Source organism: Anolis sagrei, chromosome X, assembly GCF_037176765.1.
Source record: "Anolis sagrei isolate rAnoSag1 chromosome X, rAnoSag1.mat, whole genome shotgun sequence".
In the NCBI taxonomy this organism is placed as follows: Eukaryota; Metazoa; Chordata; class Lepidosauria; order Squamata; family Dactyloidae; genus Anolis; species Anolis sagrei.
Window position 1 is genome coordinate 89,513,378 of NC_090034.1, and position 22,674 is coordinate 89,536,051.

At 43.6% G+C, this 22,674-nt stretch overlaps 2 protein-coding genes across 4 annotated transcripts in view; both read right to left on the reverse strand.

Annotated features, from left to right (window-relative positions):
• The window catches only part of LOC137094816 (FXYD domain-containing ion transport regulator 5-like), a 29,199-nt gene extending 23,604 nt beyond the window's left edge, over positions 1 to 5,595 (reverse strand). Inside the window, exon 1 of one of the 3 annotated variants that reach the window (XM_067460678.1) lies at positions 5,482 to 5,595. In XM_067460678.1, the coding sequence (XP_067316779.1) occupies positions 5,482 to 5,529 (48 nt within the window). In that variant the 5' untranslated portion in view covers positions 5,530 to 5,595. Of the gene's footprint in view, positions 1 to 4,353; positions 4,655 to 5,481 lie in introns of those variants that run through there. The other 2 variants (XM_067460676.1, XM_067460677.1) reach the window with 2 other exon arrangements.
• Positions 5,596 to 18,068: 12,473 nt separating this feature from the next.
• Positions 18,069 to 22,674, reverse strand: part of LOC137094817 (FXYD domain-containing ion transport regulator 7-like) — a 37,072-nt gene continuing 32,466 nt past the window's right edge. The window contains exons 5-6 of the mRNA XM_067460679.1: positions 22,638 to 22,672; positions 18,069 to 18,873 (exon numbers count right to left, since the gene is read on the reverse strand). Of these exons, the coding sequence (XP_067316780.1) occupies positions 18,854 to 18,873; positions 22,638 to 22,672 (55 nt within the window). The 3' untranslated portion in view covers positions 18,069 to 18,853. The remainder of the gene's footprint in view (positions 18,874 to 22,637; positions 22,673 to 22,674) is intronic.

Here is a 22,674-nt window from a genome sequence, read left to right on the forward strand (position 1 = left end):
AGTCCAGTCATGTCTGACTCTGGGGTGTGGTGCTCATCTCCATTTCTAAGCCGAAGAGCCAGCGTTGTCCGTAGACACCTCCAAGGTCATGTGGCTGGCATGACTGCATGGAGCACCGTTACCTTCCCGCCGGAGCGGTACCTTTTAGCCTAGAGAAGTTCTTTTCATGCAAAACCTTTCAGGATAGCAAACCAGAACCTGTTTCATAATAAACCGTCCCAGCCCTTAAATGAGTTTTTACCTCCAATCTCGGATCAGAGATACAAGTAGAAGAATAACAGAATTTTTTAAAAATCCTAATTAAGTTAGAAAACAAAACTGCGGAATTGCTTCCCCTTGTTTGTTTGTATTTCAGCAAATTTGAACTAGCAAATTATTCTGAACTGCTCTTTCCAAACTCTGCTAGAGCAGGAACTATATTCTGGTATTCCATTCCCCAGGGTTGTTAGCATTTAATTGACCTTCTGTTAGAAAACCAGACAGTTTTGCTCAAACAGATGTCTGATGCTGCCTTAATTGAATTTCTCCTTTCTTCAGTATGACTGTGCAGATGCACATTCAGCTTCCAAAGAACATTTATCTTTTCTACATAGAAATCCAAGTTTCTCATCCTAAAGTAGTCAATGGTATGTATGCTTGTAAAAACCACACCAGTCCAAGAACTGGCTGTTAGTTTTTCATCTTATTAGAGAGATTTCATAGAAACATAGAATCATAGAATTAAAGAGTTGGAAGAGAGTTGGAATGGGCCATCCAGTCCAACCCCCTGCCAAGAAGCAGGAATATTGCATTCAAATCACCCCTGACAAATGGCCATCCAGCCTCTGCTTAAAAGCTTCCAAAGAAGGAGCCTCCACCACACTCCGGGGCAGAGAGTTCCACTACTGAACGGCTCAGAGCACAGTCAGGAAGTTCTTCCTAATGTTCAGATGGAATCTCCAGTACAATCTTATACTAATAGGGGCTGCAGTGGTACAGAGGGTTAAACTGCTAAGCTGCAGAACTTGCTGACCAGAAGGTTGGCAGTTCGAATCCGCAGGACGGTATGAGGTCCGGTTGCTAGCCCCAACTTCTACCAACCTAGCAGTTCGAAAAAATGCAAATGTTGGTAGATCAATAGGTACCGCTTTGGCGGGAAGGTAACAGCACTCCATGCAGTTATGCTGGCCACGTGACCTTGGAGGTGTCTATGGACAATGCCGACTCTTCGACTTAGAAATAGAGATGAGCACCACCACCCATAGTTGTACTCAGCTAGACTTAATGTCAAGGGGAAATATTTACCTTTACTTATACTAACATGGAGTACAGCCATACTGTAGAATTAATTCAATTTGACTCCACTTTAACTGCCATGCAGCAGCAGCTCAACCCATTATGCAAAATAAGCATTTGGAGTATAGTGGATTTTGCCCAGGGGCACTCTTGAGGTACTCTTGGGGGAAAATAGACCTTGACATATGCGAGTTGTAGTTACCTACAATCAAAGAGCATTCTGAACTCCACCAATGATGGAATTGAACCAAATATGGCACACAGAACTCCCACGACGAACAGAAAATATATATCAGTGAATGGTCTGATTGCCCCTGACACGATAAATAAATATAAAATAAATAAGTGATTGGTTGGGGAGGGGGGGGGGGGCACCAAAATACTGTTTGCTTACCATTGAAAAATACCTAGGGCCGCCTCTGCTGCCATGGCTCAATTTGACAGAAATGTGGGAGTTGTAGTTTGGTGAGACACCAGCCTTCTTTGTCAGAGAAGGCTAACAACCTTGTAAAACTATAACTCTCATGATTCCATAGCCTTAGGCCTTGGCAGTTAAAGTGGTGTCAAACTGCATCAATTCTACAGTGTAGATAAATCCTTAGAGCTCAGTAAACTGGTAAGGAATTACAGCTACTCTTATGAAAAGTAAACCAACGTAAGGTGTGCAAATTTATGAACGTATCAGAACACATTTTTGCACAACAATGAAAGACATATACATATTTATCCATTTTGCACAATGAATGCTGGTCCCAGACTTTTAAATTGTCCTGTTGCAGGATGTCTGTTTCCTGGATGAAGAAGATTATTTTAGGACAGAGCAAACATAAAGGCTTATTTATAGCCTGTTCTTGATTGCCAGGACAGCATTTTAATTTTCCTGACAAGTTCATGATCTATGATGGGGAGGGCAACAGTGGCCCTCCAAATGTGTTGGACTGTGACTCCTATCAGTCATTCTTAGTAGTAAGTAATAATGAGGTTGTCAGTCTCACAACACCTATAGTTGCTTATCTCTGACATAGATTAGGTCAGTTATTTTTAAAATGAAAATCTGTATGTAACAGTCACATACGACATATTTTTCCATATAAAGGAAAATTGACTGTAATGAAGACAATAATATAAAGTGTGCAAATAGAATCTAATTCTTAATAAGTCTATTTAACAAGAAACTATTTCTTGGTCAGTCACGTTTGCATTGTTTACATTCATTTTTTAAAGCCACAGAACCATCCCAACGCTGCATACAACAAGCCCAGTAACCTATTTTGAAATCTGAGTGAACACTCTTCTTGTTGTAAACATACAATAGCATTTTGCATTGATTGGTCCCATGTCGGTCCTTGTACATCAGAGAAATACACTGAGCAATATGGACACCAACTGTTGCAACCTTCAAGTAGTTTCTAGTTAGAGAATCCAAATTTTACAGTGAGCTAATAGGACTAAAAGGTAAAGATTTCCCCTTGACATTAAGTCTGGTTGTGCCCAACTCTGTGCAATGGTGCTCATCTCCATTTCTAAGCCGAAGAGCCGGCGTTGTCAGTAGACGCCTCCAAGGTCATGTGGCCAGCATGACTGCATGGAGCGCCGTTACTGTCCCACCTATTGATCTACTCACATTTTCATGTTTTCGAACTGCTAGGTTGGCAGAAGCTGGGGCTAATAGTGGGAAGCTGGAGCTAACGGTGGGAGCTCACCCAACTCCCCGGATTCAAACCGCCAACCTTTCCATTAGCAAGTTTTGGCCAGCAGTTTAACCCGCTGCACCACCAGGCCTAATAGGGCTAATCAGTGCTAATTTCTACATTGTATGATACCATCTGCCTCTTTAGATCTTATTACTGAACACCCATAGCCTTTAACAGAAGTTTGTTTGCCTGTAATAATAAACATCTTCACTGCACACTTAAACCACTCTGAACCCACTTTAACTTTCTTAGCCGCATCTCATGGAATTCTGAGATTTTTGATTTCATTGTATACTCAGAATTCTCAGACAGAGAGCTTCTCTAGTGCTACTGGTCAGGGGATTAAATTAGAGAATTTGGAGTCTCTCCTGACCAAACTACAACGTCAAGGATTGTGTACTTTTGGAATCATGGCAGTTAAAGCAGTATCAAACTTCTACAACTGTGCCACATGAGTCTCCTTGTTCAATATTCTACCACTACCAAATACAAATGAAATGTTACCATACATCAGTATTTCCCAACCTGGGTGTCGGGACCCCTGTGGGGGGGGGGGGGGGTCATGAGGGATGTCAGAGGGGTCTCCAAAGACCATCAGAAAACACATTTTCTGATGGTCATGGGGGTTCTGTGTGGGAAGTTTGGCCCAATTCTATCATTGGTGAGGTTCAGAATGCTCTGTAATTGTAGGTGAACTATAAACCCCAGCAACTACAACTCCCAAATGTCAAGTCCCCAAAGTCCACCAGTGTTCACATTTGGACATATTGAGCATTCGTGCCAAGTTTGGTCCAGATCCATCATTGCGTGAGTCTACAGTGCTCTCTGGATGTATGTGAACTACAACTCCAAAACTCAAGGTCAATGCCCACCAAACCATTCCAGTATTTTCTGTTGGTCATGGAAGTTCTGTGTTCCAGAATTGGTTCAATTCCATTGTTGGTGGAGTTCAGAATGCTCTTTGATTGTAGGTGAACTATAAATCCCAGCAACTAGCACTTTCCAATGACAAAATCAATCCCCCCACCAACGCCACCAGTATTCAAATTCAGGTGCCAAAATTATGAGATATTTACATTATGATTCATAACAGTAGCAAAATTACAGTTATGAAGTAGCAACAAAAATAATTTTATGGTTGGGGGTCACCACAACATGAATAACTGTGTTAAGGGGTCACAGTATTAGGAAGGTTGAGAACCACTGCCATACCTAGACAAAATGGTAAAAACAATTGATACAGTTGAAACGTCAGGAGATAATGCTTCTGGAAGATGGCCATACAGCCCGAAAAACTTACAACAACCCAGTAATTCTGGCCATGAAAGCCTTTGACAATAAATTGATGCAACAGCCACAAGGAATAACAACCACACAAACATACCTGCCAGAACCCTACCCTACAAGTTGCCCTCTGCTGTTCTAGATGACCATATCATCAGCCTGATGGGCATTTCTGCTCAGCTGAGGTCTCAAGCTCTCGATCCAGTCTCCAGAGATGGAAAAATACTGACACTTCCTCTCAACAAAAGATCTCCTTCTTTGACTCTGAGAACTGGTGACATGGTTGCTTACAATGGAAGAAAACTTCAAAGAATGTGAGAATCGTGATGCAGATATCTGAGCAGGTAGTGCTGAGCTATCCAGCCATTCTTCTCTTAGAAAGCAGTCCCTTAGAGCTCATTCTGACTGCATCGTGAAAAGAAATTGGTGTTTTCGACTGTTAAGCCTCTCCTACTGGATTGGATCCAGTCTGCTGTAGTCCCAACATAGCTGAAATTAACCAGCCACCCCCTCCTTCTTGGCTTTGGAACAAAAGCTGAATCCCTTGTTCTCCTCTCTCCCACACTTAACAATCCCACAGGCTCATACCAACACTTTATAACTTTCCAACTGGTCTGAGGCTTCTACTTTTAGAATCAAAACTTTGTGCAAAGCATGGAAAAGTTAAGTTTCGAGATGGTAACTATTAGAATATCCCAACCGATGAGGCCAGCAGTAGGGTTTGAGGAGCTGTATATGGCTGTGTGTGCCCTATATCCCTCTCCACGATTTGTAACAGTATGTCTTTAGTTTCTCTCCATAGTTGGGAGCAGAGGGAGTCTTTGAGAGAAGATGTATTTGGCAATGTGTGCCCTATGTCCCTGCCCAAAATGTATAACACTATGTCTTTCGTTTCTCTCCATGGCAGAGTGTCTTTGAAAGAGAGAGACCAAGGTGCCAACAAACATAATGCGGCATTTACCATATAGTTTACCTACCTATCTTACACTCTTTCCCCTTATTTTAGGCTCCCTCCCATCCTAATTGGGGACATGTGGCTTTCATTTCCGAAGGCCTCGTTTTTGTACCGACAATTCCAGCCCAAAGGGTTCATTCCCAGCAGAAACGTTTCTTCTGGCTGGTAAGTTGTTCCAGAGACAGGAAATAAATGGGAGGAGGGATGTAAGTTATTATTAGAAGGGAGACCTGGGTGGTCTAGTCTACGCTAAAGAGACCGAGGGTCACTCACCTTCATGGCGGATGCTTCACAACACCAGGCGTGCGGCATGCCGGGCATCTGTAAGGGAACGAAAGGCCCCACCAGTCATTTCCTCTTCTTGCCACTTCCTGGCACTTATGGAGTGGGTGTGAGTCACAAGGCACGTGTTCGTACATTTCCAAGTGTGTGGGTATATATAAAGTCCGGCCAGTGGTGTGTGTGTGTGCTTCAGGGGAGCATTAAGCAGAAGTACCAGATCTCTTTGTACATGACGGCAGGCTGTAACCAAATCTAGAGCCATTTAGAAGAACAAAAACAACCTTCTCCTTTGTACGCTTGGATGAGCAGCAAAGGCCACGTGGATCGTCCAGAGCCATTAGCTAGAACCAATATACAAACAGCTGGAATTGCCTAGAAGACAGTAAAGAACAAAAATTGGGGGTCTGGAAATGGTGGTGCAAAGCCAGCCAGGTGGAAATGGTACAAAAAACGGACTCTTCTGTTTTAACTTATAAGGTAAGTACCTGTGTGACTATGTTGGGGAGAAGGTGCAAAATGATGGTCAGACTGTAAACTGCCACCATTGAAAGCTGGTAGCAAATTTGGGGAGTTGCAGTCCAAAAAAGGTGACATTTTCAAGTTTTTCTACTAACTGCTTGCAATAGAACCAAGAAAAGAAAGAAGGCCTTTGACTACAACAGTGTTTCTCAATCTGGGGGTCAAGACCCCTAGGGGGTTATGAGGGGGTGTCAGAGGGGTCACCAAAGACCATCAGAAAACACAGTATTTTCTGTTGGTCATGGGGGTTCTGTGTGGGAAGTTTGGCCCAATTCTATCATTGGCAGGGTTCAGAATCCTCTTTGATTGTGGGTGAACTATAAATCCCATCAACTACTACTCCCATATGTCAATGTCTATTTTCCCCAAACTTTGTCAGTGTTCACATTTGGGCATATTGAGTATTTGTGTCAAGTTTGGTCCAGATCCATCGTTTGAGTCTACAGTGCTCCCTGGATGTAGGTAAACTACAATTCCAAAACTCAAGGCCAATGCCCACCAAACCCTTCCAGTATTTTCTGTTGGTCATGAGAATTTTGTGTACCAAGTTTGGTTCAATTCCATTGCTGGTGGAATTGAGAATGCTCTTTGAACTATAAATCCCAGCAACTACCACTCCCAAATGACAAAATCATCCGCCCCTGCCGCCCCCCCCCCCCTCCAACTCCACCAGTATTCAAATTTGAACATTTCGGGTATTTGTGCCAAATTTGGTCCAGTGAATGAAAATATATCCTGCATATCAGATATTTACATGACAATTCATAACAGTAGCAAAATTACAGTTATGAAGTAGCAAGGAAAATAACATTATGGTTGGGGGTCACCGCAACATGAGGAATTGTATTAAGGGGTCGCGACATTAGGAAAGTTGAGAAACACTGGACTACAACCACTAGTATTGAGTACTACTTCAAAGAAACTGGTGGATAACTTTTCTCCCACTTAGAAAAATGAACCCTCCTTCCCAGCTCTAGTATTCAGAAACAGAAGACTCAGCTCCTAAACTGAGTTCAACCAGTCCTTTTCCTATGTTGAAGCATTTGTTCCCTCCTGTAAAACCGGGAAATTATGACTTCATCACATCCTAGGATGCTTCCCCACCAGTCCACAGATTGATAGGCATGCAGCTCATCACTACATCTCTGGACTTCCAGCAGAGACCCCACCCACAACCAGAGTGGAACTGAGTTTAAAGTCGATATAAGCGATTTTAATGTTTGTATATATATTGAATGTTTGCCGTATATATGTTGTGCTCCGCCCTGAGTCCCCTGTGGGGTGCGAAGGGCCAAATATAAATGTTTTAAATACACAAATAATTGTCATCAGAAGCTCCCCTCAAAATGCGGGAGCTTGCTTGTGCTGTGTTGGTTTCAAAGATCTGCGTAGCTTTGGCTACATTTCCCCTGTGTGATGGGGAAGCAGTGGTGCGAGGTAGCCGTACACAGAGTGACGGATTCACCCCACTACCTTTTCAGTTCACTGGCAACGCCTCCTGGGATACATAGTCCTACCTGAGCCATTATCCCAGTTCTTAACCAAAGTAGCCTCTAAACTCTGGGTCACAATCCTCAGTTTCATGGATTTAGTTTTTGAGAACAGATGGTATCTACCAGTTGCCAACTGCTTGCCCATAAAAAACTATGATGACCATATCAAAGAAACTAGAGCTGATGTGGTCTATCCTGTCACGCTAAGTATATTTCAGTCAAGTCCGATGCAGAAGACACAATAATGTTGCACCCAGGCAAGAGGGGAAAAAACAGAAAAACTTTACTCTTATTAAAACATAAACTTGCAATGTTACAAACAGTGCAACAAACTTACATAGTCTTTGTAAGCAATACAGAATAAGGCTTCTTCATCTTCATCCAAATGAGAGAGCAGTAGAAATGGTTGAGCAAAATGCCTGAGCAAATGCTCCTCAGAGCAAAAGCTGAACTGTATTCTAAAAACCAGACAGTTATATCCCACCAGGTGTGGTCCAAACTTACTAGCTGACCTACATTAGCAGCTGCACATAATAATTTTCTTTAACACACACATACTTGATCCTGTTATGACTTACTGTCATAAGAGCAACTAACCTGCACTTTTGCTACTAAATTATATATTTAGCTGCTGTGTATTTTGTCAAATCTTGCTTTGTTAAGAAACATGAAAGTAACTTTACAGTTGGCCCTCTTCCTCCATGGATTCTGTATCTATGGCTTCAACCATCCATGACTTGAAAAGATAGATAGATGATAGATAGATAGATAGATAGATAGATAGATAGATGTTGTTCATTCGTTCAGTCGTCTCCGACTCTTCGTGACCTCATGGACCAGCCCACGCCAGAGCTCCCTGTCGGCCGTTACCACCCCCAGCTCCCTCAAGGTCAGTCCAGTCACTTCAAGGACGCCATCCATCCATCTTGCCCTTGGTCGGCCCCTCTTCCTTTTGCCTTCCACTTTCCCCAGCATAATTGTCTTCTCTAGGCTTTCCTGTCTCCTCATGATGTGGCCAAAGTACTTCAACTTTGTCTCTAGTATCTTTCCCTCCAGTGAGCAGTCAGGCTTTATTTCCTGGAGGATGGACTGGTTGGATCTTCTCGCAGTCCAAGGCACTCTCAGCACTTTCCTCCAACACCACAGCTCAAAAGCATCTATCTTCCTTCGCTCAGCCTTCCCTAAGGTCCAGCTCTCACATCTGTAGGTTACTACAGGGAATATCATGGCTTTGACTAGGCGGATCTTTGTTGCCAGTCTGATGTCTCTACTCTTTATTATTTTATCGAGACTGGACATTGCTCTCCTCCCAAGAAGTAAGCGTCTTCTGATTTCCTGGCTACAGTCTGCATCTGCAGTAATCTTTGCACCTAGAAATACAAAGTCTGTCACGGCCTCCACGGTTTCTCCCTCTATTTTCCAGTTGTCAATCATTCTTGTTGCCATAATCTTGGTTTTTTTGACGTTTAGCTGCAACCCGGCTTTTGCACTAGATAGATCCAAAAGCAAACGTTGATTTTGCCATTTCATATAACTAATTATGTCATTGTATCTAATGGGAGCATCCATGGACTTTGGGATCTGTGGAGATCCTGGAACCATACCCCAGTGGATACCAAGGCCCCACTGTATATCCTAGAATTGTCATGAAAGAACTTGAAATATATTGGAAATGTACTGTTCATTTGCAAAATAATGATTTTATGTTAGGCGATTGCTTTTTATATGGGCTATGGAAACTCTTGAACCATTTCAATGCTTTCATATCTATTTTTAAATCGAGAGTAAATCATTTCTGGTCATTATTTTTGATCAATTCTCTCACACCAGAAGTGACTTGCAGTTTCTCAAGTCGCTCCTGACACGAAAAAAGGTATTTTTCTTATTTTTAAAATGTTTTTATTAAGAATTTCCAAATACCTTGAAAGATATATTGGTATACAGCACTGGTTCTCAACCTTCCTAATGCCACAACCCCTTAGTACAGGTCCTCATGTTGTGGTGACCCCCAACCATAACGTTATTTTCCTTGCTACTTCATAACTGTAATTTTGCTACTGTTATGAATCGTCATGTAAATATCTGATATGCAGGATGTATTTTCATTCACTGGACCAAATTTGGCACAAATACCCGATATGTTCAAATTTGAATACTGGTGGAGTTGGGGGGGGGGGGGGGATGATTTTGTCATTTGGGAGTGGTAGTTGCTGGGATTTATAGTTCAAAGAGCATTCTCAACTCCACCAGCGATGAAATTGAACCAAACTTGGTACACAGAACTCTCATGACCAACAGAAAATACTGGAAGGGTTTGGTGGGCATTGGCCTTGAGTTTTGGATATAAATACTCAATATGCCCAAATGTGAACACTGAAAAAGTTTGGGGAAAATAGACATTGACATATGGGAGTGGTAGTTGATGGGATTTATAGTTCACCTACAATCAAAGAGGATTGTGAACCCTGCCAATGATAGAATTGGGCCAAACTTCCCACACAGAACCCCCATGACCAACAGAAAATACTATGTTTTCTGATGGCCTTTGGCGACCCCTCTGACACCCCTCGCAACGCCCCACAGGGGTCCTGACCCCCAGGTTGAGAAACACTGGTATACAGAGAAAAGAAGAAAGAAAGCACAGTCAGAGACAATAGAAAAATTAAGATGACTTCCCATTTTCTTTACAGCAGTTACAGGTTTAAATGGATAAGATCTTACTTTTCTTGCTAGAAAAAGAATTAATTCATTGACGTCTTCTGATTCAAACCTAATAATGATAACTATTTATTTATTTATTTACTCTGTTTCTATCCACAATTATGTTAGGCACTTACTACACTACCATATAAAATCCAGTTTATCTGCTTTGAACTGGATTATATGGCAGTGTTGACTGATATAATCCAATTCAAAGCAGGTAATATGGGTTATCTGCTTTGATAATCTGGATTATATGGCAGTGTAGAGGGGGCCTTATTTAATTTTTTGCTGTTTTTAAAAAAACACCTGTGTCTATCTGTTAAATAACTTTTCACCTATGATAAAGTGTTTCAACATGTTGACCACACCTCCAGCATTCATTTGAAACATGCATTTTATTCATTCTAGCCAATTGATACATCTTTTAAAAATATATCCTTTAAAAAGCAAATTTCAATCATTATTAGACCATTGTTTCTTATTACTCGGCGTAATCTGTTTTTTCAACCAAACGAATGAACAAGCAGAAAAATATAGTTTAACATCTAATGATCCCAGTCTACTTCTTTGTTTTGCATCTTCAACGGTAAACCTGCTTTTGCAATTTTTTCTTTGTGCTCATTCATGCATATAAGGAAAAAAACCCAAAAGCAAAAGCAAAAAATAAAATAAAATCACTATTGATACAGAACATGAAAACATATGTATATATACTTTAATAGACTATACCTATATTGATTTTTATTTTATTTTTTAATTTGAATTTTATTCTGATTTTCAGGACCACCTCCTTTCTAACTTTTGAAAGTAGCTCCACTGGACTCCTTCAATTACTGCACTTTTTACTTTTGGCTTTCCGCCCTCTGCTGGCCATCCAACAATTAGCATGCACTGTGGTAAGGAATAGGGATGTGCAACTTGGCAAAAAAGTGCAGTTTTCGGTCCCATTTTTCACAACTCTTTCACCACCACTACCATTCTGTTTACTGGGAAAATCCCAAAATGAGATGAGCACTACACCCCAGAGTCGGACATGACTGGACTTAATGTCAGGGGAAAACCTTTACCTTTTTATCACACCTTTAGGAAGGAGATTTTGACTATGGGATTTGTAGTGTCTTTTCTTGCAACGCAAGTCAAACAAAGGGAAAAAAAACAGCAGAGACCTTTGTGGTTTTGGAAGTTTATTTCACACCTTTAGAAAGGATAGTTTGTGTTCAAAGGGTAGCTTGAATTGATGGGAGATCTAGTTCTATTAAGGTAATGTACAACACAGAGGCCAGGCCAGAAAGACCTGCTACAATGCTGGGGCTTTTTCAAATGTTGGAGTGCTTTGTTTCCTCCGTGCTGTTCCTTCCTTCCACCCACGCCATACCACACACCCTCACACCCCAATATTACCCACCCACGTGTCGCCCATCCATCCCAAACCCCAAAAGCAACAACACACAAGTGGCAAGACAGGCAGCCCAGCCAGGCAACTGCCCTTCTCCGCTTGCCCTGCTCTTCCAACCGCTCTTCTTCCTACCTCCCTTCACAACCTCCCTTATTATTTATTTATTTATTTATTTATTTATTTATTTACCTTACTTATATACCGCTGTTCTCAGCCCGAAGGCGACTCACAGCGGTTCACAACAAATACGAACAGCAAAAATTCAGTGCTACAGTATAAAAACAGTTAACAACCTAACACATTACACAATTAATAAAGTTACTACAATACCCATTCACTGTCATCTCGTCATCAAAAACATGTTCCAGATTTGTCATACATTGTTCCATTCCAGTGTTCATTAACCAATCATTGCACTAATTATTCGAACGCCTGCTCAAACAGCCAGGTCTTCACTTTTGTGCAGAATACCATTAGAGATGGTGCTAGTCTAATGTCCGTAGGAAGGGCGTTCCACAGCCGAGGAGCCACCACCGAGAAGGCCCTATCTCTCGTCCCCGCCAGCCGTGCTTGAGAAGCAGGCAGGATCGAGAGCAGGGCCTCCCCGGAAGATCTCAAAGTCCTGGTGGGTTCATAGGCAGAGATGTGGTCGGATAGGTAGGTTGGGCCGGAACCGTTTAGGGCTTTAAAGGCCAATGCCAGCACTTTGAATTCAGCCCAGTAGCAGATCGGTAGCCAGTGGAGTTGGCGCAACAGGGGGGTTGTATGCTCCCTGCGCTCCGCTCCTGTTAAAATCATGGCTGCCGAGCGTTGGACTAGTTGGAGCTTCCGAGCTTCCCTTTCTCTTTCCCGTTCCCTTCCCAGGCTCACAATGAGCCTCTGAGCAGTGTGCTGCCCTTTATATAGCGCAATGGCTGCCGTGCCGAAACCCCTCCCCTCCCCAAAACTTCTCCCCTCATTGGCTGGGAGGCAAGCAGCTTGAATGCTGGGAGGCTGCTTGCTTCCAAATGCTGACTCACTTCCGACTCACTTCCTGAGTTGGATCAAAAATGGTGAGGGAAGCTGCGAAAAGGCAAAGGGACTTCCTGTTTTTAAAATAATTTCAAAATTGATTCAAAAAGGTAACTTTTCTGACTTTATTCCAAATTACGAGTATTCCGACAATACCTAGCCATGCCTAGTTGTTATGGCTTTAAAAGGACTGGAACAGCCGAAACAGCCAGAGCCCGTTTTGAGAAACCCTGCACAACCCTATTGATCATATGAAGAAAACACTGGTGGTTAATGCATATGTTAAAATGTTTCAGTTTGTGTGTTGAAAATTGTTCTTTTACCAATTGTATTTGTTTGCCCTCCGGTGGTTAAAAGGGAGAATGCACACAATTTATGTACGGTGGCCTTTCCAGTGTGTGGTTCCTGTTTCTGTACTGCTCCTGAGTCGTAAAAGTTTAGAAATTTGATAATTCTATTTGTATATTGTCGAAGGCTTTCATGGCCGGAATCACTAGGTTGTTGTAGGTTTTTTCGGGCTATATGGCCATGGTCTAGAGGCATTTTCTCCTGACGTTTTGCCTGCATCTATGGCAAGCATCCTCAGAGGTAGTGAGGTCTGTTGGAACTAGGAAAATGGGTTTATATATGGAATGACCAGGGTGGGACAAAGGACTTTTGTCTGCTGGAGCTAGGTATGAATGTTTCAACTGACCACTTTGATTAGCATTAAATGGCTTGGAAGTGCCTGGGGGGAATCTTTTGTTGAGATGTGATTTGATGTGCCTGATTCTTTACTCTCTGTTGTTTTGCTGTTGTAATTCTATTTGTTTTCTCAAGTTTCTCAAGTTTTTCAGTTCCATTCTCTTCCTACACAATATGTTCAGTATTTCCACTACTATTAATTAAGGTACTGGGAGTTTAGAAACCCATGCCAAAGCTATCCTGAACTACTGATGCAATGCAGATATGCTCAGTGTCCTATAGCTTTGTCCTGATGTCCTTGCTGCAGATCCTTTGCCAGAACATTAAGAATGAAATAGTCACCAAGGAGAAGAATAATGTGATTTTGTAGTTTGGGGGGAATTCATACCATACAAAATAACAGAGGACTGGCCACCTTGAAATTCCAAAGTCTATATCACAGTAATATCTTCATTAATATCCCCAAGTAGCCAATAATAAACATAATTTGAAAGTTTGCCAGCCTTTCATCTAGTGCAGCCCCTGGATCTTCTAACTTGCTTATTGGAAAGCTGGAATGCGTCCAGAGGAGGGCGACTAAAATGATCAAGGGTCAGGAGAACAAGCCCTATGAGGAGCGGCTTAAGGAGCTGGGCATGTTTAGCCTGAAGAAGAGAAGGCTGAGAGGAGATATGATAGCCATGTATAAATATGTGAGAGGAAGCCACAGGGAGGAGGGAGCAAGCTTGTTTTCTGCTTCCTTGGAGACTAGGACACGGAACAATGGCTTCAAACTACAAGAGAGGAGATTCCATCTGAACATGAGGAAGAACTTCCTGACTGTGAGAGCCGTTCAGCAGTGGAACTCTCTGCCGTGGAGTGTGGTGGAGGCTCCTTCTTTGGAAGCTTTTAAACAGCGGCTGGATGGCCATCTGTCACAGGTGATTTGAATGCAATATTCCTGCTTCTTGGCAGGGGGTTGGACTGGATGGCCCATGAGGTCTCTTCCAACTCTTTGATTCTATGATTCTATAAACTACTGTGGCTTAGGCTGTGTCTTAACAGAGTTCCAGTTTGACCTCAAACTTCTGAACTCTGCCAGACTGGAGATCAGTAGGGACAAAAGGACTGGCCTCCAGGTTGAAATGACTTCTTTTTATGTATTTATTTATCTATTCATTTATTTACCATATTTATATACCGCCTCTCTCAGCCCAAAGGTGACTTGAGGCAGTTTACAATTGGCAATCAATGTCACCAACTCATAAAATATAATTTAAAACATTAACATATAATATAGACTATCTAAAAGCAGTAGAAGGAAACAAAAACCATAAAACACAAGTCTTCGGTGTCTCATTACTAAAATCATTTTTCCGTCACATCATCCAATTGTTCCGTAGATCTAAATTAGTCTGTTACACTGCATTTGCAAATGCATGCTCAAAAAGCCAGGTTTTAACTTTATTTATTTATTTATTTAAAAGTTTTATATACCGACCTTCTCACCTCTCTTGAGGGACTCAGACCGGTTTCCAACCGTAAAATACATACAATCAGTAAACATCCTACTTCCTATTGCAATAAAACATTAAAAACATTAAAACAGCAATTACATTCAATAAATACAATGGTCAGTCGTCCCACTAAATTTAATGTTCATCATCCTCCATCCAATCTCCGGGTGTTGGCTCACTCATCGAATGCCTGTCTCCATAGCCACGTCTTCACCTGCTTCCTGAATTTCAGGATAGAAGGGGCGGTTCTGATCTCCTGTGGGAGAGAGTTCCAGAGTAGAGGGGCCACCACCAAGAAGGCCCTGTCCCTTGATATGTTAGGAGGGAGGGTGCCGATCTGACATCTCTAGGCAGGGCGTTCCATAGCCGAGGGGCCACCGCTGAAAGCCCCTGTCTCTCGTTCCCGCCAATCTCATCTGCGAAGGAGGTGGGACCGAGAGCAGGGCCTCCCCAGATGATCTTAAGTTCCTCGCTGGTTCATAGGGAAAGATATATTCGGACAGGTAAGCTGGGCCAGAACCATTTAGGGCTTTAAAGGCTAAAGCCAGCACTTTGAATTGTGCCCAGTTGCAAACTGGCAGCCAGTGGAGTTCGCACAACAGAGGAGTTCTGTGCTCCCTGAGTGCCGCTCCTGTTAGTAACCTGGCTACCCCCCATTGAACCATTTGGAGCTTCTGAACAGAATTCAAAGGCAGCCCCACGTAGAGCATGTTGCAGTAGTCTATACGGGATGTAACCAGAGTGTGGACTACAGTTTAGTCTTTTGTTGTTGTAAAGAGGGCAAAGCTTTCTTTATCCATGGTTTTCACCAATATTTCGTCCAAAGACTAACCCATTTTTAAGCAAAGTTGACACTTGGTCATGACATCATCCACCTGTCATTCTGCTGCATCTTTTCAATCCACTTGTTTATGATATTGCCCATCTTTGCTCAATGAAGAAACCTTAAGCTTGAAAGATTCCACGGGACGATTCCAGCCTTTTCTGTCAGCTGAATACCACAAAACGGACCCTCAAGTGCAAGTAGGTGTGATGCGGACAGAGCCTATTATGCACATTTGAAAGGTCACAGGTTCAATCCCTGGTTTTCTAAGTAAGGCCAGTCAGTGGAGACAATATTGAGATGAAGCAACATTTGGATTCAGTGTAAGTCATGTTGTTATGATCCGGATTCCTCACCAAATGTCATAGGATCTCCCCTGCCAAGATCTACATGATAAGGACTTCTTAGACCAGTGGTTCTCAATCTGTGGGTTCTCAGATGTTTTGGCCTTCATCTCCCAGAAATCCTAACAGCTGATAACCTGGCCGGGATTTCTGGGAGTTGTAGGCCAAAATACCTGGGGACACACAGGTTGAGAACCACGGCCTCTAATTCTGGAGCGAGAGGGAAAATATGTGGAAGAGTATGAAGAGAGGTTTTGGACTGCTGGTATATTTATTTATTTATTTATTTTAGTTTTCTAATCTACCCCCTGACCACTGCAAATGTGTCCGAAGCCTTGGAGTGGAACCCGTAGTAACAGATAAAGGGCCTCACCACACTAGAGAATGAGTCCACTTTAAATCCAGGTTCTGCCTTTAACAGCCTCACTATTTTATTTATTTATTTATTTACAGCATTTCTATGCTGCCCTTCTCACCCCAAAGGGGACTCAGAGCAGCTTACAAGGTATATATACATACAATATATTATATTATTAGCATAGTACAACATCAGTATTAAATATTACTATATTGTACTATACCATTATATTGTAGTATTATTAGTAATATTACATGTAATATAAATATATCATTATATCATATTATTATTAGTATTATATTGCATTACATTATAATATTATAAATATTATATGTATATACAATATATTATATTATATTCCATTATGTTATATTATTAGAATACCACAGGAGACAAGATGGAACTGCCCCCTGCCCCCCCTCTTCACTCTGGCCCAGAGCAACAATTAGTGCTGGGGGGGAGGGGTCCCCAACTGATGACATATGCAGAAGACAAGATGGAACTGTCCCCTGGCCCTCCTCTCTTCACTCTAGCCCAGAGTGGTGGTTGGTGCTGGGGGGAGGGGTCCCCAACTGATGACATATGCAGGAGACAAGATGGAACTGTCCCCTGCCCCCCTCTCTCTTCACTCTGGCCCAAAGCGGCGGTTAGTGCTGTGGGGAGGGGTTCCCAACTGATAACATATGCAGGAGACAAGATGGAACTGTCCCCTGCCCCCCTCTCTCTTCACTCTGGCCCAGAGTGGCAGTTGGTGCTGTGGGGAGGGGTCCCCAACTGATGACATATGCAGGAGACAAGATGGAACTGTCCCCTGCCCCCCTCTCTCTTCACTCTGGCCCAGAGTGGCAGTTGGTGCTGTGGGGAGGGGTCCCCAACTGATGACATATGCAGGAGACAAGATGGAACTATCCCCTGGCCCCCTCTCTCTTCACTCTGGCCCAGAGCAGCGGTTGGTGCTGGGGGGAGGGGTTCCCAACTAATAACATATGCAGGAGACAAGATGGAACTGTCCCCTGGCCCCCTCTCTCTTTACTCTGGCCCAGAGCGGTGGTTGGTGCTGGGGGGAGGGGTCCCCAACTGATGACATATGCAGGAGACAAGATGGAACTGTCCCCTGGCCCCCTCTCTCTTTACTCTGGCCCAGAGCGGTGGTTGGTGCTGGGGGGAGGGGTCCCCAACTGATGACATATGCAGGAGACAAGATGGAACTGTCCCCTGGCCCCCTCTCTCTTTACTCTGGCCCAGAGCGGTGGTTGGTGCTGGGGGGAGGGGTCCCCAACTGATGACATATGCAGGAGACAAGATGGAACTGTCCTCTGGCTCCCTCTCTCTTCACTCTGGCCCAGAACGGCAGTTGGTGCTGTGGGGAGGGGTCCCCAACTGATGACATATGCAGGAGACAAGATGGAACTGTCCCCTGGCCCCCTCTCTCTTCACTCTGGCCCAGAACAGCAGTTGGTGCTGGGGGAGGGGTTCCCAACTGATGACATTTGCAGGAGACAAGATGGAACTATCCCCTGACCCCCTCTCTCTTCACTTTGGCCCAGAGCGGTGGTTGGTGCTGGGGGGAGGTGTCCACAACTGATGGCATATGCAGGAGATAAGATGGAACTGTGTAAGACCATAACAAGATGACTTACACTAAACTACAAATCCCAGAATTCTGCAAGAGGCAGAAATCAGATTGAAAGTGGATTCGTTCTCTAGTGCAATGAAGTAGAAAGAAAGAAAAATAACCAACACAAGAGAGATCAGTTAGAAAAAAACCCATATTTATTGATTGATCAAATTTGGCTCCATGCGTTTATGAGACACAGAGAAGTGAATGGTACAAGCGAGAAGAAGCTGTGGAGAGCCCCCCTGCCCTCCACAGGGAAGCAGAAAGTATGCCACAGAAGTAACCCCACCCCTGTTAATTCTCATTCCCAGGCCAGCCCTAGTCTTGGATCCGGGGATGGCTGAACCCCTTGCTCATCCACCCTGTATATCATTGGTATTTCTGGTTTTTAAAAGCCAAGGGCCAATGGAGCTCTTTCTCCTTGTGATTGTGATGGTCATTGGACTTTGCAGCAAAGCATGAGGCAGAGAAAGCAAAGCAGCAAGCGCAATGGAAGGCTATTGCGCCCTACAGCAAGGGGCGTTTTCTTTTCCTGTGGATGTTCTCTAGAGAGGGTAGCGACGGCAGCAGCAGGCAGCATTATTGCAATCGTAGGGGCCTTTGCGGGAGGTGGGTCATAGGAACCAGCCCCCCAGCAGAGTGGGAGCCAGCTGGGAAACTGACTGGCAGAAAAGACCGCCACGCTACTAGATCACCAGAGCAGCGCCCCAGCCCTGCCCAGGTGCTTGCTCCCATCATGCAATGGAAGCGCAAGAGCTAACTGGTTAAAAAATTGCCCCTCCCTTGTTGAGGATAGAACGGAGAGCCCCCTCCCCCTCCCGGGCTGTCAGTGCCAAGGTGCCAAGGTCTCAGGACAAATGTTCCTGGGCGCAGTTCATCCCCCAGCCAGTCGGGAGTAGCACATCTTGGAGACGGCGTCTATGCGCTGCCAGCTGGAGCTGGAAGAGAACAGTGAAGAGAAAGAAAGCAGTGAACAATGTGAGAAACAGAAAGAATGCCATAGTGATTAAGACGGAGAGAGATGGTTCCCAATATCTAGGAGCCCTGGCAAACAACATCTCCCTGCGGGCTTCCTAGCTGATACAGGAAAAGTGTTCTCAGTTGCCATGGCACCACCATAGAGTCCTCAGAATCTCTTGCAACGTCAGCAAGTGCCATGGTAACACAAGGTGGGTGGGAATGTACCTCAGGTGTGGGAACTTCAGCCACCCACTCATACATTTCCTCGCAATGAGATGGTGTAGGACAGACAGACAGATATGAACATACACACGTGCGGGACACAAGCCCTGCCCAACAGAAAGAACTGAAGTCTTTCCTGGGCTATGGGATGAAATGCAATGGTTAAAATGAATCTTTAGGACACTTTTTGGTCAGAAAGTCAACAGGGCCAACCCAAGATTGCCTCTGACAAAAAGAAGAGACAGTATTCCCCCCTCCACCCAATTCACGGGCAAAAACTATTAGGCTGTAGTTGTATCTTACTCAACATTGGAGATGAAATATATACAACAGCCAGCAGAGTGTCTGCTGTGGACTCATCTTGTGGTGTTTCTAATAATAATAATAATAATAATAATAATAATAATAATAATAATAATAATAATAACAATAATAATAACAACAACAACAACAACAACAACATTATTTCTATTCTACTCTATATCCCCAAAGGGACTCAGGGCAGATTCCAAACATAAAAGGCAAACATTCAATCTCCGAATACAACAATATATCCATACTAACATAATTTATACAACCCAACATAAATTGGGTTATACTAACCCAATTTATACAACCCAACAGACATAAGACAAAACATCAAACATCAAATGGAAACAATAATTTCCCATTTCTTTGGGGCAAATCATTGCTCAAGAGATCTATTGAGCTGGTGGGGTGAGCAGGGCACGGATACGGATTGTGTGTGTGTCAGGAGCAACTTGAGAAAGCTTCAAGTCGCTTCTGGTGTGAGAGAATTGGCTGTCTGCAAGGACGTTGCCCAGGGGATGCCTGGATGATTTGATGTTTCTATCATCCTTGTGGGAGGCTTCCTCATGTCCCCGCATGAGGAGCTGGAGCTGATAGAGGGAGCTCATCCGCCTCTCCCCGGATTCGAACCTGTGACTTGTCGGCACAGGGGTTTAGCCCAATGCGCCACCTGGGGCTCCTACGGATACGGATGGCAATTATTAATCAGAGGTATAATAGTAGTACTACCAACTACTGCTCCTCCTCATAAGGCAGTGAGCAAAGGTACATCTTCAGCTGTTTATTGAAAGCAAGGAAGGAAGGGGCCATCTTTAACTCCTTAAGAAGGGAGTTCCAGAGGTGGGGGGCAGCCACGGAGAAGGCCCTTTCTCTCATTCCCACCAGCCGTGCTTGGGACGGGGATGGAACTGAAAAGACGACCTCCTCCAATGACTGCAGTGTCCGAGTTGGTCTGTAGAGGGAGATGCGGTTTGTCAAATAGTGTAGTTTGTCAAATTGTCAAATAGCATTCTTCACTGCACCTAAGCAGAAGGCTAGTTTATGGTGGTCCAGAATAAGTTATGTGTCACTTCTGTCCTCACATAGAGGGGAACAGCCAGGATTTTCAGAAGGAAAAGCCGAAAGGCTGCTGATATCCCCCACCCACATCTGGTATTTCAATAATATGACAATGGGCGGCCCATTCTGCACTGCCTTTGAAGACAGAGATTGGCGGACAGATTACTAACTGGAGTACCACCATACAGGCAGCAGACAACTCCTATGTTATGGCAGCTCTGCAGGCTGCTGATTTGCTTCCAGGCTAAATACAAAGTGCTGGTCATTACCTATAAAGCCCTAAACACTTTGGACCCAGGCTTTTTGAAAGACCACATCTCCGTATACCAATGGTTCTCAACCTGTGGGTCCCCAGATGTTTTGGCCTTCAACTCCCAGAAATCCTAACAGCTGGTAAACTGACGGATTTTTGGGAGTTGTAGGCCAAAACACCTGGGGACCCACAGGTTGAGAGCCACTGCCATATACAAACCAACATAAACTCTATAGTCGGCTGAGGAAGCCCTAATCTTGGTCCCACCCCTGTCTCAAGTGAGGCTAGGGAAATGAGAGAAAGGGCCTTCTCTGTGACAGCTCCTCACCTCTGGAACTCTCTCCCTCAAGAATTAAAAATGGCCTCCTTCCTCCTCTCTTTTAAAAAGCTATTTAAAACACCTATATGCAATATAGCTTATGGAGAGGAGGAGGAATAAGTACATCTATATGCACTCTTGCCTAGATGCCAATATCCGCCCTGTTAATCTGCTGTTTACCATTCCCCCTCCAACAATTTTAGCCTAATTTTAAATATTTTAATGAGATTTTAAGGATTTGATATGTTTATAATTATGTGTATTGTGTTACATCTGGTTTACTTAAGTTGTTTTATAATTTGAGTTGTTTTTTATTTGTTTATATACCGTATTATTATTGGCATTTAATGTTTGCCACTGTGTATTTTGTTGCAAGCCACCCTGAGTCACTTTGGGGAGATAGGGTAGGCTATAAATAAAGTTTCATTCACTCATTCCCACCAGTCCTCAAATATTAGCTCTCCCAGCTAGGGATGATATGGTCCAGCAGCATTTGGAGGGCCATGAGTTGGTTGGTATTGGCCTAATGGTAGGACTGGCTCTGACACTAAAACAGGATGAAACAGGAGTTCTTCACTGAGCTCCCAGATAGGATTACACAGGGCAAAAATCCATGAATTTATTTATTTGTTTGTTTATTTACCATATTTGTATACCACCCTTCTCGGCCTGAAGGCAACTCAGGGCAGTTCACAGTTGGCAAAAATTTGATGACTCAACAATTATAAATAAGTCAAACAATAATAAAATACTATTAAAACATTTAGCATAGAATATAAAATATAAAGAACCGTGCAAAGCCATAAAAATGTTGTTAGCGTCTCCTTGTCAAAATCATTATTCAATTGCATGGCCAGGTTGTTCCATGATTTCGTATAATTATGCTGGATCAGCAAAGGCCTGCTCAAAAAGCCAGGTTTTAACCTTTCTTCAAAAAGTCAGAAGGGAGGGGGGCGATCTTATATCCCTAGGCAGGGTGCTCCACAGTTGAAGGGCCACCACTGAGAAGGCACTGTCTCTCATCCCCCGCCAAACGCATCTGTGAGGAAGGCGGGACTGAGAGCAGGGCCTCCCCAGAAGATCTTAACATCCTAGATGGTTCATAAGGAGAAATACGTTCGGATAGGTAAGCTGGGCCCAAACCATTTAGGGCTTTATAGGCTAAAGCCAGCACTTTGATTTGTGCCCGGAAGCAAACCGGCGGCTAGTGGAGCTGGTGCAACAGAGAAGTTGTGTGCTCCCTGAGCACTGCTCCTGTTAGCAACCTGGACTATTTGAAGCTTCCGAACAGTCTTCAAAGGCAACCCCACGTAGAACGCATTGCAGTAATCTATACGGGTTGTAACCAGAGCGTAGACTACCATGGCCAAGTCAGACTTCCCAAGGTATGGGCTCAGCTGGTGCATGAGTTTTAACTGTGCAAATGCTCCCCTGGTCATCGCCAAGACCTGGGGTTCCAGGCTCTCCGATGAATCCAGGATCACACCCAAGCTGTGAACCTGCGTCTTCAGAGGGAGTGTAACTCTATCTAGCACATGGCAATAAGGTACTACTTGCCCTTCCAATGCCGCATCACTTACTGGAAGTCTTGCCTGCTGCCCTGGGATCCGACAGGCT